At 41.1% G+C, this 13,695-nt stretch overlaps 1 protein-coding gene across 1 annotated transcript in view; it reads left to right on the top strand.

Moving 5' to 3' along the window:
• Positions 1-13,695, top strand: part of LOC310996423 (chloride channel protein 2-like) — a 165,392-nt gene that overhangs the window by 73,288 nt on the left and 78,409 nt on the right. Inside the window, exons 3-5 of the mRNA XM_083985815.1 lie at positions 9,954-10,085; positions 10,949-11,077; positions 11,732-11,865. Coding sequence (XP_083841941.1) covers positions 9,954-10,085; positions 10,949-11,077; positions 11,732-11,865 — 395 coding nt within the window. The remainder of the gene's footprint in view (positions 1-9,953; positions 10,086-10,948; positions 11,078-11,731; positions 11,866-13,695) is intronic.

Raw genomic sequence — 13,695 nt, 5'->3', positions numbered from 1 at the left:
AATGTGGTGTGTGGTGGGACTATTTTCTGCAGTGGATGAATCCACATTTGGTTATATACTGTAGTTATTTCAGCAGGCAAGAGGAACGTGAACAACCTGTAGTATTGTACTGTAGGATGCTCTTGATTCAAACCAAGAAGTCAGCGAGCAGCTTCCTGATTCGGCTGGTTTGAAGCTCTGATCAGAGAGAGAGAGAGAAAATAAACCCAGTGACCCACGACCCTGATCAATTCATTAGAGGAGATGTCAGGACTGTGTTATTGATCTTTGAGTGTGTTCGGTTGAAGATGAAAAAGCACGATTGATCGAGGAGTTTAAAGTTGGAGTAAAGAGTTTGGCGTTCAGACTCGGACTTAGAAATAAATAAATAAATAAAACTAAGCAGTGAAATGAAGCGAGGACAGGAACCATCTGTTGTGTGCTGATATTTCTAAGGCTCCTCGCCTTCACTCGCTCGCCGATGCCAGTGGTTCACGCTGCAGAAATATTGGAGTATTGGATTTAAATATGAATGGGACCAATTTCAGAAGGTGGTGACAAAGCAACGGAGGATTGTCTTGCCAACTCGTTAAGCCGAGCTCAGACGACAGGAGCTTCAGGCTGATTAAACCCTGATTCAGCCTGAACGTTACGGTTCACCTTAGACTGAAACATTCCAAGATATTTTATTAAAAACAGTTTTTTAAAAAACCTAATTTCCATATTTCTTTCATAATCCTTCCTACCAAACTTAAAGGTTCAATGTTTTACACTCTCCGGTTGTTTTATTTTCTAGTTTTGATCCATGAGAAGATGTATTTGTGGTTCTTATGAGCCAAAAACCATCTCAGTGTAGTTTTGCATCTCCTCTCTCAGCATCTCTCTGGAGGTGTCAGCCAATCAGAAGAGAGGGGGTTCAACTGAGCCTCTCTTCTGATTGGCTGACTGTTTTCTGAGTGATCCAATAAAAAAAATAGAGCAGATTTCAGAATACAAAAAGTCAGAGAAACCAAATCCTGGAAAGTGTTGGATGGTGGGCCCATCTTGGGGGCGGGGCTTAGTGACCACTTGTGACATCACAAAGTGACAGGAAGTCCTGACGGCTGGTTTTAAGGCTCAGTTTCTGAATACAGGCTGTGTGTATTTCTTTGTGGACTGAGGCTTTGATACTTTCACAGTATTAATATAGAACCTGGAGCTGCTTTATAATCACACTACACATGAATATATCACTTTATATGGGAACTTTAAGTTTTTTTTTTTAGAGTGCTGCAGTACGATCGTGGTTGAAACACAGCAGCAGACAGGAACTAATTTCCTCCAGCTCTTGGCCTTCCTCAGCGTTTCTCTGACACATGTGGGCGTGACTCTTATTAAACAGCATCCAGGGACCTGCAGGTGATGAACGACCACACATGAGGTTCAACCTTTTGGAAAGCCCTTGCGGGTTTAAAACTAAAAGGGAACCAAGCGTCAGGATCTGTGGGCAACAGAGGCGGGGATGAGAAATCTCCTCGAGTCGGACGCTTTAATTCTGCGACTGACCGTGGAGTTTGCAGACTGTGGGTCACAGACACTGAGGAAAGGGGGGACGTCTCCAGAGAGAGCGAGACATTATTTACACACTGAGTGTCTTCAGGGCTGAAATAATGAGCTAGTTCTTTCTTGTTTCCTTATGAATAAAGGCAGATACTATTGAAGTAGACTGTATTCATTCATATTCTCCACATATGTAGATTTATTCATCATAGATTTGGTTGTGCCATCAACAAATTAGTATTATTTTTTCATATTAGTATTTAGTTATTTGTCACTGGCTGTGCACCAACATGTAGATATATGTGCTTCTTTTATTGGTCCCTGGGAAATCAATTTCAACTTAGTTTTATTCATGTTTATATCATTATTTATACAAAATATGACCTCTTGCCTTCAGAATGAATCTTCTGATTGCCCAGGATATCCTGAGAGTATAGATATAGGCTAGTCTATAACTTTATGCTTGATATTGTTGAATTGTTGTTTTACAAGCATTTGTAAATGCTTTTTTTATATACGTATTATACTATTTGCTTATTTGCACTTTGTCAAAATTGATGCACTTACTTTTTACTAGTCCATCGTTACCCAGCAACAGTATAGGTTAGCTTGCTGTTCATCCAAGAAATTAAAGTCATCAGTTTCATTTTTATCTTCAAGAAATGCCACAACTGTGATACTGTACCTGTTCATCATGAACAAAGAGGAACTGTTATCATTCGTGAGATTGACGTGACCTCAAAACAACCTGTATATGAGGATGTTTTGCAAATCTGATATTTAGGCCTTGTCCACACTGAAGCAGAGCTTTACCCAAAACAATCTTTTTCTTCTTCATTTTGAAAAAGTTTTCCATAAACACGGCATCATTTCAAGAAATATCTGTGTACACACAGATGCACTGAACATGACTCAAAACGCTGTAGTAACGCTAAACGCTGCCGCACATAAACACCAAAAACAGAGAAGATGGAAAGCTTCCCCTCTGTATCAAACTCCAAACGTTACAAGTCGACTAAATTTTCAATCAATCAATGATGATTATTTAAACAAGCTTGATTCAGCCGCAGTGTCCAAGGGACCCAACAGTAGTCGGCCATTGTTGTTGTTATTACGTCCATAGACCGTATAGGCCTATACGTCTAGCAGTGTGGCTCAGGATACAGGTTGCTTGGTCCTGTATCCATGTGGATGGGCTCTCAAAAACTGTCCTGAAACTTGAGTTTCAAGCAACAAGAGTCACCAGAACCTCCCCACATGAGCTTAATAAAGACCATCTAAAGTGAAATATGTCACCAAACACACAACAGTGAGGCCCCAACGTGAAGATAAAAACGCAATCTGACCTCAGGAGCATCGTCCCTGCTCGCCACCACCTCCTCTGCCTCGTTTGATTCACAGAAACAGTGCTGCTACATTTACTGTACGAGTCCACTTGATGATCCTCGATGCTTTGCTTTTTAATTTGGAAAAAAACATCCCAGTGGAGAGCGCTGGGATTTAGTGTCAGTGCCGAAAGAAACGTTAAACATACATCACACATTCTTCGGAGGCGATTAAAGGAGGGATAGCGAGGCTGTTTCTGCATAATAGCTTTAGTGATAGTGCTGGTCGGTTAATATGTGTGTGTGCGTTGTGTATGTGTGTGTTGGTGTGTGTGTGTTGTGAGGGGCTGCAGATACAGCATTACACCTCATTAAGCAGACATTGTACTGCAGCCATAAGAGAGGTGTCACAACCGTCGTTACTCAACGAGAGAACGGAGTGATTGAATGCGAGACGAGGCGCTTTGCCCGCTCGCCCGGGACCGCCGTTACAGCACATTTACATAAACATCACCTCATTTTACATCTCATTAGCATAGAGAAAACATCAACACGAAGGAAAAAGAGCGGAGGAGGGATGGAGAGATGGATTAATGAATGGATGAACAGGGATGAAGGGAGCGGAGGGTGAGAAGGAGATGCTTCAGTTGCAGCGAGCTGAGGGAATGGAGACGGTCGTATTAAGTAGGAGAGGAAACATTTACAGATGCTTTGTTGGTTTTATTACTCTGACGATGTTTCTGTTCTGGCTTAAGGGGCCAATTTGTCTTGTTAGGTTTTACTCTTTTTAGTTCTTCCTCTGCTGCTTTTGTCTTTCCTTCTTCTCTCACACTGCACATGTCAAGTTTAATAACTTTAATAAACTCAGTGTGGATGCTGTGAATCCACACTGAGCGTTTGAATAAGGCAAACTTGATCAATTTGTTCTGTTGAGCAGATGCAAACCATCTTGAAAGTGCTGGAATTTGAGTCAGACAAAGTTTTCATATAGATTATATCATGCAAACTACTTTTTATGTAAACTTGCACTGCTACAAGACACTGAGCTTCCTGGACTGGTGGATTCAGTTAACGTCCGTCTCAGGTGATTTAATGTAGGAAGTGTTCAACTCGTCTGGACCACATGTCCACATCACTGTATCAGAGTGAACGTTTAAGGACCGCCCACTGAATTGACATTATCTTAAGGACCACCCACTCTACTAGCATTCTATTAAGGACCACCCACTCTACTACATTCTTTAAAGAACCGCCCACTCTACTAACATTCTATTAAAGTCCGCCCACTCTACTACCATTCTTTAAAGAACCGCCCACTCTACTAACATTCTATTAAGGACTGCCCACTCTACTACATTCTCGGACCACCCACTCTACTAACATTCTATTAAGGACCACCCACTCTACTACATTCTTTAAAGAACCGCCCACCCTACTAACATTCTATTAAGGACCACCCACTCTACTACATTCTCGGACCACCCACTCTACTAACATTCTATTAAGGGCCGCCCACTTTACCACATTCTCTAAAGGACCGCCCACTCTACAAACATTCTATTAAGGGACGCCCACTTTACCACATTCTTTAAAGAACCGCCCACTCTACTAACATTCTATTAAGGACTGTCTACTCTACTAACATTCTTTGAAGAACCGCCCACCCTACTAACATTCTAGTAAGGACCACCCACTCTACTACATTCTCTAAAGGACCGCTCACTCTACTAACATTCTTACACGTCGCCCTCTACTAATATTCTATTAAGGACCGCCCACTCTACTAACATTCTACCACCCACTCTACTACATTCTCTAAAGGACCGCCCACTTTACCACATTCTCTAAAGGACCACCCACTCTACTAACATTCTATTAAGGACCGCCCACTCTACTAACATTCTAAAACACCGCCCATTCTACTAACATTCTATTAATGACCGTGCACTCTACTAACATTCTATTAAGTTGTCTACTTTTCGTTAACAGTATGTGATGCTGTCATACAACTTTAAAATGCTGTTCAGAGACGGCATCAGTTTTTTCCTCAACCAAAAAAATACAAGAATATAAAAACTACAGATATTACAGTTTGGAAATGGCCCAACTTTTAGTGAAGAATCAGCCACTTATCCCTTTATTGTGATCTGTACGTACAGTATGATACATTTTTCCACTATACTGTCCACACTGGATCTTTATCTTCCTGAGTTGCTGTTTGAAAAGCAGAAGAGCTGAATGGTCACTTTCTATCTATTTTAATGTTAATCTAATTAAGCTGGTGGTCTTAAACACAGCCAGGCATTTCTAATTGAATCTCCTCCTCTCGCATGAAGCTACATAATGAATGTGGGGGCACATACACACCGAACGGGGATAGGCCTCATTGGTATGACTGTGCAAAATTGAGGCATTAATGGTGGCGGCGCTCTTTCACCCTTTACACCCATATATAGCTGTCACCTTGCATAACAAATGAGGGGGTGATTTAAATAATTGGGTTTTAAGTCGGAGCAGCAGCAGGGAATCTGCACCGGTAGTGGTTTTCTTAGAAAGTGGAGGTGTGTGTGTTTCCCTTCGATTTCAGCATTATCACAGTAGAGGTAAGCCACATGTTGGTTTTCAGTTTCTGATATTATTCTATTAAATATTGTTTTTTATAGTTTCCCCTGAGATAATGAACATGGTGCAGTTTGATCGATCGCTGATTATTCAGTCAGGAGTGTTTGTCAGAGATTATTATTATATATACAGAACAGTTGTGAAGCTACATAACCATGTTGGTTTTTTTGTCTCTTATCTCTGATTTGAACCAGAGAGTTCTATCCAACCTTGGTCATCATGATGACAATAATAAACCCACAATGAAAGTGAAGTTCAGAGCGATCACAGTTGGATTAGTTTTAGAAAAAAAATTGTTGGTTCTGGGTTAAAGTGAGTTCAGGTTTAGAGCAGCTTCTCTGAAAGTGTACTCCAATCACCCCTTTGTGGTCTGTGAAAATGTAATATCAAATTTGAAACATTAAATTTTAACAATTTCATATTTTCTGGACTATAAGTCACGCTTTTTTTAGTAGTTTGGCTGGCCATGCCACCTATATTTAGCAGCGACTTATATATCAAAAATATACGCCATGTCATCTATGACGCCGTACAGTGTGGCGACTTTCTCGCTAAATCTGATGACTTTCCAAGGCTATTTGGTGCCGGCCTTTATTTGTTCATGTAAACAAAGCCCTGGCCATTATGTGAGACCCGGCTATTAATTAAATGTTTCAAAAAAAAATGCAACTTATAGACCGATGCGACTTACTGTATATATGTTTTTTTTCCTCTTCATGACGTATTTTTTGACGTTTGCGACTAATATTCTGGTGCAACATATAGTCCGGAATATACAGTAGTTTTTTTTCTTTTTTTTAACTGTCTTCAAATCGCCGCAAAGTCAAATAGTGCGTCATATGATGTGTTGTATGAAATATCTTGGGAACTCGTTGAGGGAAATCCTTCAGATTCAGAACAAATATCCGTTTGAAGATTAGTATTTGGAGGTCAAAGGTCACCTTTACTGTGAAATAATAATGTTCTGTGAAAAAAAAATGTTCAGTGCTGTCAAAGGAAGAGGAGATTTTAACTATATTTTCGTGATGGCAGAAGCACATACAATTTGTTCAAGTACATCAGTGTTACATTAGATTTGCAGGAAGGTACCTTTAAACTTTTATTAGCTCTAAATATCAAATGTCTGTAGTTTGAGTCCTAAGAAAAAAATGAAGAAACAAAGACCTGACGCTAAAGTAAAAACCAGCAGAAACACATATGTGCCAGTCTCCTAATGCTAGGCCAAGGAAATGGATGCACTGTGTAGCCACGGCAACCTAAATTAGTCTTGGCAGGTATGTGGGCATTACATCTCCCACTGAAGAGAGAGTGAACGAGCAAGCAGGCAACCGAGAATGAAGGGAGAAAGATGGGAAAGAAGAAGAGGGGTGATAAAGAAGAAAGAAAAGTGTGGAAAAGGAGGAGGAGTGCAAGTCGGAAGATAAGGACCGAGGGAGGGAGGAGGAGGAGGAGGAGGAGGAGGAGGAGGAGGAGGAGGAGATGAGAGGTAAAGTCAGAGGTTGAATGTGATTAGTAGGGAGCAGAGGAAGGGAAGTAAAAAAAAAGAAAAAAGGGGGGAGGAGGGGGCAGTGCAGTGAGGGATGATGGGATCAGGGAGGGGAGAGGGGGGAGGAGAGTGGTGCAGAGGGTGAGTCAGAAGGCAATGAGAGTGATTGGGAACTAGCATGCTGCTTATTGCATGCCAGGAAGAATAAAGTCAGCAACCAGTCTGCACGTGTGTGTGTGTGTGTGTGTGTGTGTGTGTGTGTGTGTGTGTGTGTGTGTGTGTGTGTGTGTGTGTGTGTGTGTGTGTGTGTGTGTGTGTGTGTGTGTGTGTGTGTGTGTGTGTGTGTGTGTGTGTGTGTGTGTGTGTGTGTGTGTGTGTGTGTGTGTGTGTGTGTGTGTACTGCAGAAAAACCTATTAAGCAATACCAGCACAGACGGAGCTAACTAAATTACATCTCCAAAAAGACAAGATTACACTTGCTGCTAGACACACACACACACACACACACACACACACACACACACACACACACACACACACACACACACACCATGTATAAAAGTAGGCTACAAAGAAATCATGTCTACACACACACACACACACGCACACACACACACTAACACCCATTTACAGTGACTAGTGTCTAGATGACAGAAGGGGTCCAAGAACACAGACGGCCCGTGGGTGAGATGACGCACAAGCACATTCACATACACACAAACACACAAACACACACACACACACACATGCTGAAATAACATAAATCTAAATATACACATGTACAAAGCCTGTTTCTTAGAATTGTCACATTACTGTCTGCACAGTGATGGAGAGCAAAGTGTGTGTGTGTGTTTGTGACAGTCTTTGCCTGCGTGTGTGTTAGTGTGTGTGTGAGACGGCTCTTGAAGGTGTTGATTGGAAGAATGTGATCATATGTGTGTGTGTTTTTTTTTCTCCATCCTTGCAGCATCCATCATCTCTCTCCCTCTGTCTCTCTGTCTGTCAGTCAAAGTGAGGTGTCAGTCTCGCCTCCACTTTCTGTGTTTTCTCGTCTTCTTTGCCTCCGTTTCATTTCACTTTATCCACAAAGTCTCTGGCGAATCTGTTGCATCACATGTTTAGCGTCACCGTGAACACACCACACTCACAGCTGCAGTGTGTGAGTTTGGTTTCTCCACAATCAAACGCTGCTGTTGAAAAAAAGTGATGATCAATGATTGAACGATGCAGAAACGAGAACAGGCCTGAAAGATGGTAGGAAAGGAGGAGGAGGAGGAGGAGGAGGAGGAGGAGGAGGAGAGAGGGGCATTATGGGTAATGGTGAGTGTGTGCACACTGCAAAGAGTCACTTTCGAAAACTAACTTTTTTGTCCCAGCAATTAGTCTTAATAAGTATCTGTGTGTATGCGAGTGTTGACTCTGCGACTGAGTCGTTGTGGTGTTGGCAGGTGAGTACAGTCGATCCGATTGTGACGATTGTTGTGTGTGTGTTGTGTTCTGCTTTGTAGTGCCTCCATTTTTGTGCTGTGCACTTAATATAGTCTGAGCGTCGTAGATCAGTGTCGTCCACTCTGTCGTCAGCCTGCTCCACTCGGTAATAATAATAATCTTAACACGAGGTAACGGCACAATCCGTCGGCTTGTGTCATAACAGTAACAGTTTCTGTTGTAACTTCTTGTTTTTGCACTGGTTTCTGCGGTTGTGTTATTTTTTCTAGTATTTTTATTCTACACCACAGTTTGCTGAGTTTCCATCCAAGCTTGAATTAAAAATAACAATAACAAGTAGTTGACTTAAATGATACGCCGATGACACTCAACTCTTTATGTAAAGATGTGATAGCTTGCAAAGGATGAGTAAAGAAGCAGTAATCCTTTAAAAGGGAGATAATGCTACATTGTATTGACTGTCCAGAAGAAAAGAAAGAAAGAAAACAGGTTTGGTGAAATTTGGGAGAGATTGACAAAGAAAAAGTTTAACAAAACAAAAACAAACCTCCAAATGTCCTAATTTTTGCTAACAAAATTGCTCATGTTATAGCATCTTGTATTATAAAGAAGACAACAGCTGAAACTGACAAATAACCCTAAAACCAGTTCACCTAAACTATAATTTGTAAGTTGTAGTTTTCAAGGAATGTGAACTTCTTTCTTTGAATAATATTGTATAAACTAATTAGCTTCATCAATAGAATAGAATAGAAATACTTTATTTAATCCCCGAGGGGAAATTCATTTGTCAATGAGGAGCAGTTTTCTAATTACTTTGAATAATCCTCACCGTGATCAGTTTTCAAGGAAACCTAACTTTGTTTACTTTTGATGGAAGAAAGAAAAGTTAAATAAATGTTTGTAACTTTCTTTTCTCAAAACTCCTCTAATAGCTTTATGTTACAAGAGCAGAAACACTTAATTTCATTGCACATAAGATGTTTCCAATAATAAGTAATAAATACAGAATAAATCTTTCCTTCTATATGGAGCACAATTTAAATGTAATTGCTGGGTACATTCAGCCCATTTTCAGCCATGATCATCATAAAATCAACTCAGTTTACCTTAAACAGTCTCAGAAGTTTTGCCTCTATCTTATCTGTAATTAGTATCAATCATGTTTCTCCCTGGGAACCCTCCAGAAAATTATTAGAAAATCACTGAGCCGTAAAAACCAAATTACCCAAATTACCCAGCTTTCATTGATCCTGCGTTCCTTCGGGGTGAAATGATAGATTTCAGCGTTTTCCAAAATTGCACTGACTCATTAACACGAGAGGCTTCGACTGCTGCTTCTCATCAAAACAAAAATGATACAGTATTTAGGATTTAATGGATTTCAGGGCAGGTGATGTGTTTACAGTTTCTCGGATGGAAACGCAGCGACTGTCGCTGGTCACCAGTGTTTTCCACAACCCCAGTGTCTTGTGGGTAATGTAGTTTGGTTTTTTTTGAGTGTGTTTTTGCAGCCCTAACATGTTTGTGTTGTTATCCTGCCCTCCCTGTAGTCTGCACGGTTCGCTGTCAGAAGTTCCTGATCTCGCGGGTCGGGGAGGACTGGATCTTCCTCATCCTGCTGGGACTCCTCATGGCCCTGGTCAGCTGGGTGGTGGACTTCTGCATCGCCATCTGCCTACAAGGTGAGGACCGGGGGGAGGACAGAGGGAGGGAGGGATGAAAATAGGTGATTTAAGAGAAAGAAACAAGAAGAGGAGGAGGAGGAGGTGTAGAGGAAAACAGGAAGTGGTGGTTCACTGACTGTTATATTTAGACTAAACTACATTTTACTGAATGAATAAATAAAATAAACTCGACATGAATGGACGTCAGGCCTGGAGGGGAGGATGAATAAAAATAAGAGGTTAGAAAATGTGTAGTGGGAGGATGGGATCAATTTTAAGCATTCATTTTTATTTATAACAAAAGTCCAGTTAAAAAAAAGACAGAAGAGTAGAAGAAAGAACGAGTGAATACAAGTGAAGTGAAGGAACATGAGCAGGAAGGAGAAGTTATAGAGGAACAAGTGAGAGATGAAGGAGGTGGAGGTGGACGGATGGAAGACAGGAAAAGGGATCGAAGGGGGATCAAAGGATGAAGGGATGGATGGTTCCTGTGTGTGTGTGTGTGTGTGTGTGTGTGTGTGTGTGTGTGTGTGTGTGTGTGTGTGTGTGTGTGTGTGTGTGTGTGTGTGTGTGTGTGTGGTACTCTCAAAGAGAAGACATCCTAGTGTTGTCAGTTTTGGTTATGATGTACAGTTCTTTTAATTGAGTGCAGAACATGACTCGACGTCACCTGTGACACACACACACATAGTCCCATTAGGTTTCATGTCTTTTTAATGTTTAATACTACATCTCTCTTGCATGTGCATGTGTGCATCACAGTTTCCCCTCACAGTACCTTCGCTGTCAATGTTATATATCTACACTTAACATGAGCACTAACACTCTTTCTTACTGTGTGTGTTTTGTGTGTATCCGTATGTGTGTGTGTGTGTCCACAGCACAGAAGTGGATGTACGGTGGTCTGGACAGTAACGTCTTCCTGCAGTATCTGGCCTGGGTCACGTATCCCGTCGTCCTCATCACCTTCTCCGCCGGCTTCACCCAGATCCTCGCCCCGCAGGCTGTCGGTACGACGCTTTGGACGGTTTTAGACAGTCCCACATCTGATTGGCCTACATCTCCTCTCACAAGTTGGACTTTGTAAAGCCAAGAGAAGCTGCAGACATCTTTGTTTACACTCAGACCGGTTCACCAAACCTTAAACTTTGTTGCTAATGCAGAAATCAGTGTGTTAAATTTGTTTTTAACGCATATTGATTTTTGAACTTGGTACATCATTCGTCCAAAAATATTTTGTTACATCTTTCAAGTCTTTAAACAACTTCCCTTCTTCCCCCCGACTACATAGTCAACTGAAATAAACAGGCGAGAGTGAGAGAGAGAACAAAAGAGAGAAACATACATAAAATATCAAATCAAAATATCCACCTATGCATATGTAAAAATAAGAAAAAGAGAGTATTTATGAATGTAACATTAAAAAGACAACAGAAGCAAATAATAATACAAAACCAACATAAATAGAATTTAATTAAAAGGAAACAGTCTTACTTGGAAGAAGTTCGATTTAAGGAGTTAGGAAATCAGGTCTTGATTCCAAAAATATGATAAATGAATTCCATGTGTCATGAAAAATGGAGCTTTGAAGGACAGAAGTCAGATGAAGACAACCATATGTGGTTTCTCTCTGAGCTGACACTGGTCTGTTTCTCCTCCTGCAGGTTCAGGTATCCCAGAGATGAAGACCATCCTGAGAGGAGTGGTGCTGAAGGAGTACCTCACCTTCAAAACCTTTGTGGCCAAAGTCATCGGCCTCACCTGCGCTCTGGGAAGCGGCATGCCCCTGGGCAAGGAGGTGAGGAACCGGCATCACCTGCTGCACAGGCCTTTTTAACCCTATGTTGCCATTTGTATCAAATTTGATGCATGAAAATACATGAGTTTTTTAGACCTCTACATCCTCACTGTGATTTTTTCCCCCTGAAAAACCTAATGTATACGATCAGATAATCCACCAGGGTGCAGTTATTTATGCACCAGCAGGCCTTCAATATGGCCGCTGTCAGTCAGTGACCCAAATGTGTTTTCTCATATTTTTGCCAATTTTGAAAAGGTTAAGGTAAGAAAAACTTTTTAAAAATGTTGCTGAAACTTCAATAGGAATAGTTACTGCATTGATGCAAAGTAAAACTACTTAATATTTCATAACTTATTTTATAGTAGAACCGTGTTGAAAATGTTTGTATCAAATCTGATATGCAATTTTTTTTTTTTTTTTTTTTTTTGGGGGGGGGGGGGGGGTGGATCTGGACACACTGTGCTGCGACTGCATGTAACACACACACACACTGCACAGTCCAACAGTCTCATCATCAGTCACCCATATGTGAATCCAAAGAGAGGAAGAAAGAGGCTGTTGAGTGAAAAAACCTTGAGGTAAATTGCTCACATGTGCTTTAGTGTGTGAGCACAAATAGATGTTCCAGGTAACATAAACTTACATCATACAGATCCGTCTCATTGTCACCGACACAAAGGTCAGAAATGGCCGGAAAACTCAAGTGCTGACCCACATTCAGCAGCCGCTGTAAGGCGTTCGGTAACACAGTTCAGTTCTAGTTCAGTTCAGTTCAGCGTGTCTTTGTTTGACAGAAAATTATAGAAGAACCCAGTCTGGCACCAAGCTGCCATCGGCTTACGCAACAACAACACATAAACCTTCAATATCAGAAAAGAACACCGGGCTGTCTGAGGCTTGAATCCAACTCATTATATATATATAATAAATATATTAAAAAAAACAGATTTTGAAGAGCAGGAGCGACTGGAGAACAGGTGTCTGTGGTGAATTGGGTTTTCCAGCAGCTCTGTTATGTCAGAAATCAGAGCACAACTTCATCAAAGGACAGGACCTGAGCGTCTCACTTCCCAACGTCCTCAGTGCTTTTAATTACAGATGATTCGTTAACGGCACCACCAAATAGCCACCGACGACCAAACTAACTACAGTACCAGTCATTTAAATGGCAATATCAACCAAATTGAGTTAAACTCACTGGAGTCCTGTGGTAAAGTTTTATAGATTTTCTTCTCTGCCTTTGGCATCGAGGTTACATATTCTATTTTACTCCGTCCGTCTTCTTTCGCTTATCCGGGGCTGGTTCAGGGGGGTAGCAGTCTATTTTTCTCAACTGTTTTAAAGTTTTAAGGTTATAATTTTATCTTCATCTTTATCCACCTCATTGTCTCTTCATTTTCTCTGAGCAACTTATACGTTATGTAATTTTCCCCCTGGGATCAGGAAAGTCTGATTCTGATTGTAAGTTATCATCTTTATGTAGCCTGCAGTTAAAAGTGCATGGAAGGACAATGAAGCATATTATTGTACTTCGTCTGGCATATCCAAACTTTAAAGAGGAACAATGCAGGATTTTTAGCTCAACTATGCTACATTTTTACCTTCATTAACCAGCTTCAGAGTCCTAGTGCTGGTTAAATCAATGACTTGTAACTAGTTCCACCTACTTCCACCTAGCGTCTCTTGGCTGAAAACCAACCTCGTAAGATCAGAGCCTCCGACCCGGTGTCCCAGCTCTCGTCTCTGCGACACCGCCACACAAACGTAACGCGCCCCGTAACCCGTAATCTGTTGTTTATGACAGATAAGGCTACACAAATATACACA

The sequence above is a fragment of the Trachurus trachurus genome (assembly GCF_905171665.1).
Source record: "Trachurus trachurus genome assembly, chromosome: 13".
Classification (NCBI taxonomy): Eukaryota; Metazoa; Chordata; class Actinopteri; order Carangiformes; family Carangidae; genus Trachurus; species Trachurus trachurus.
The sequence above is the reverse complement of the archived record's forward strand: the minus strand, read 5'-3'. Positions and strand labels throughout refer to the sequence as shown.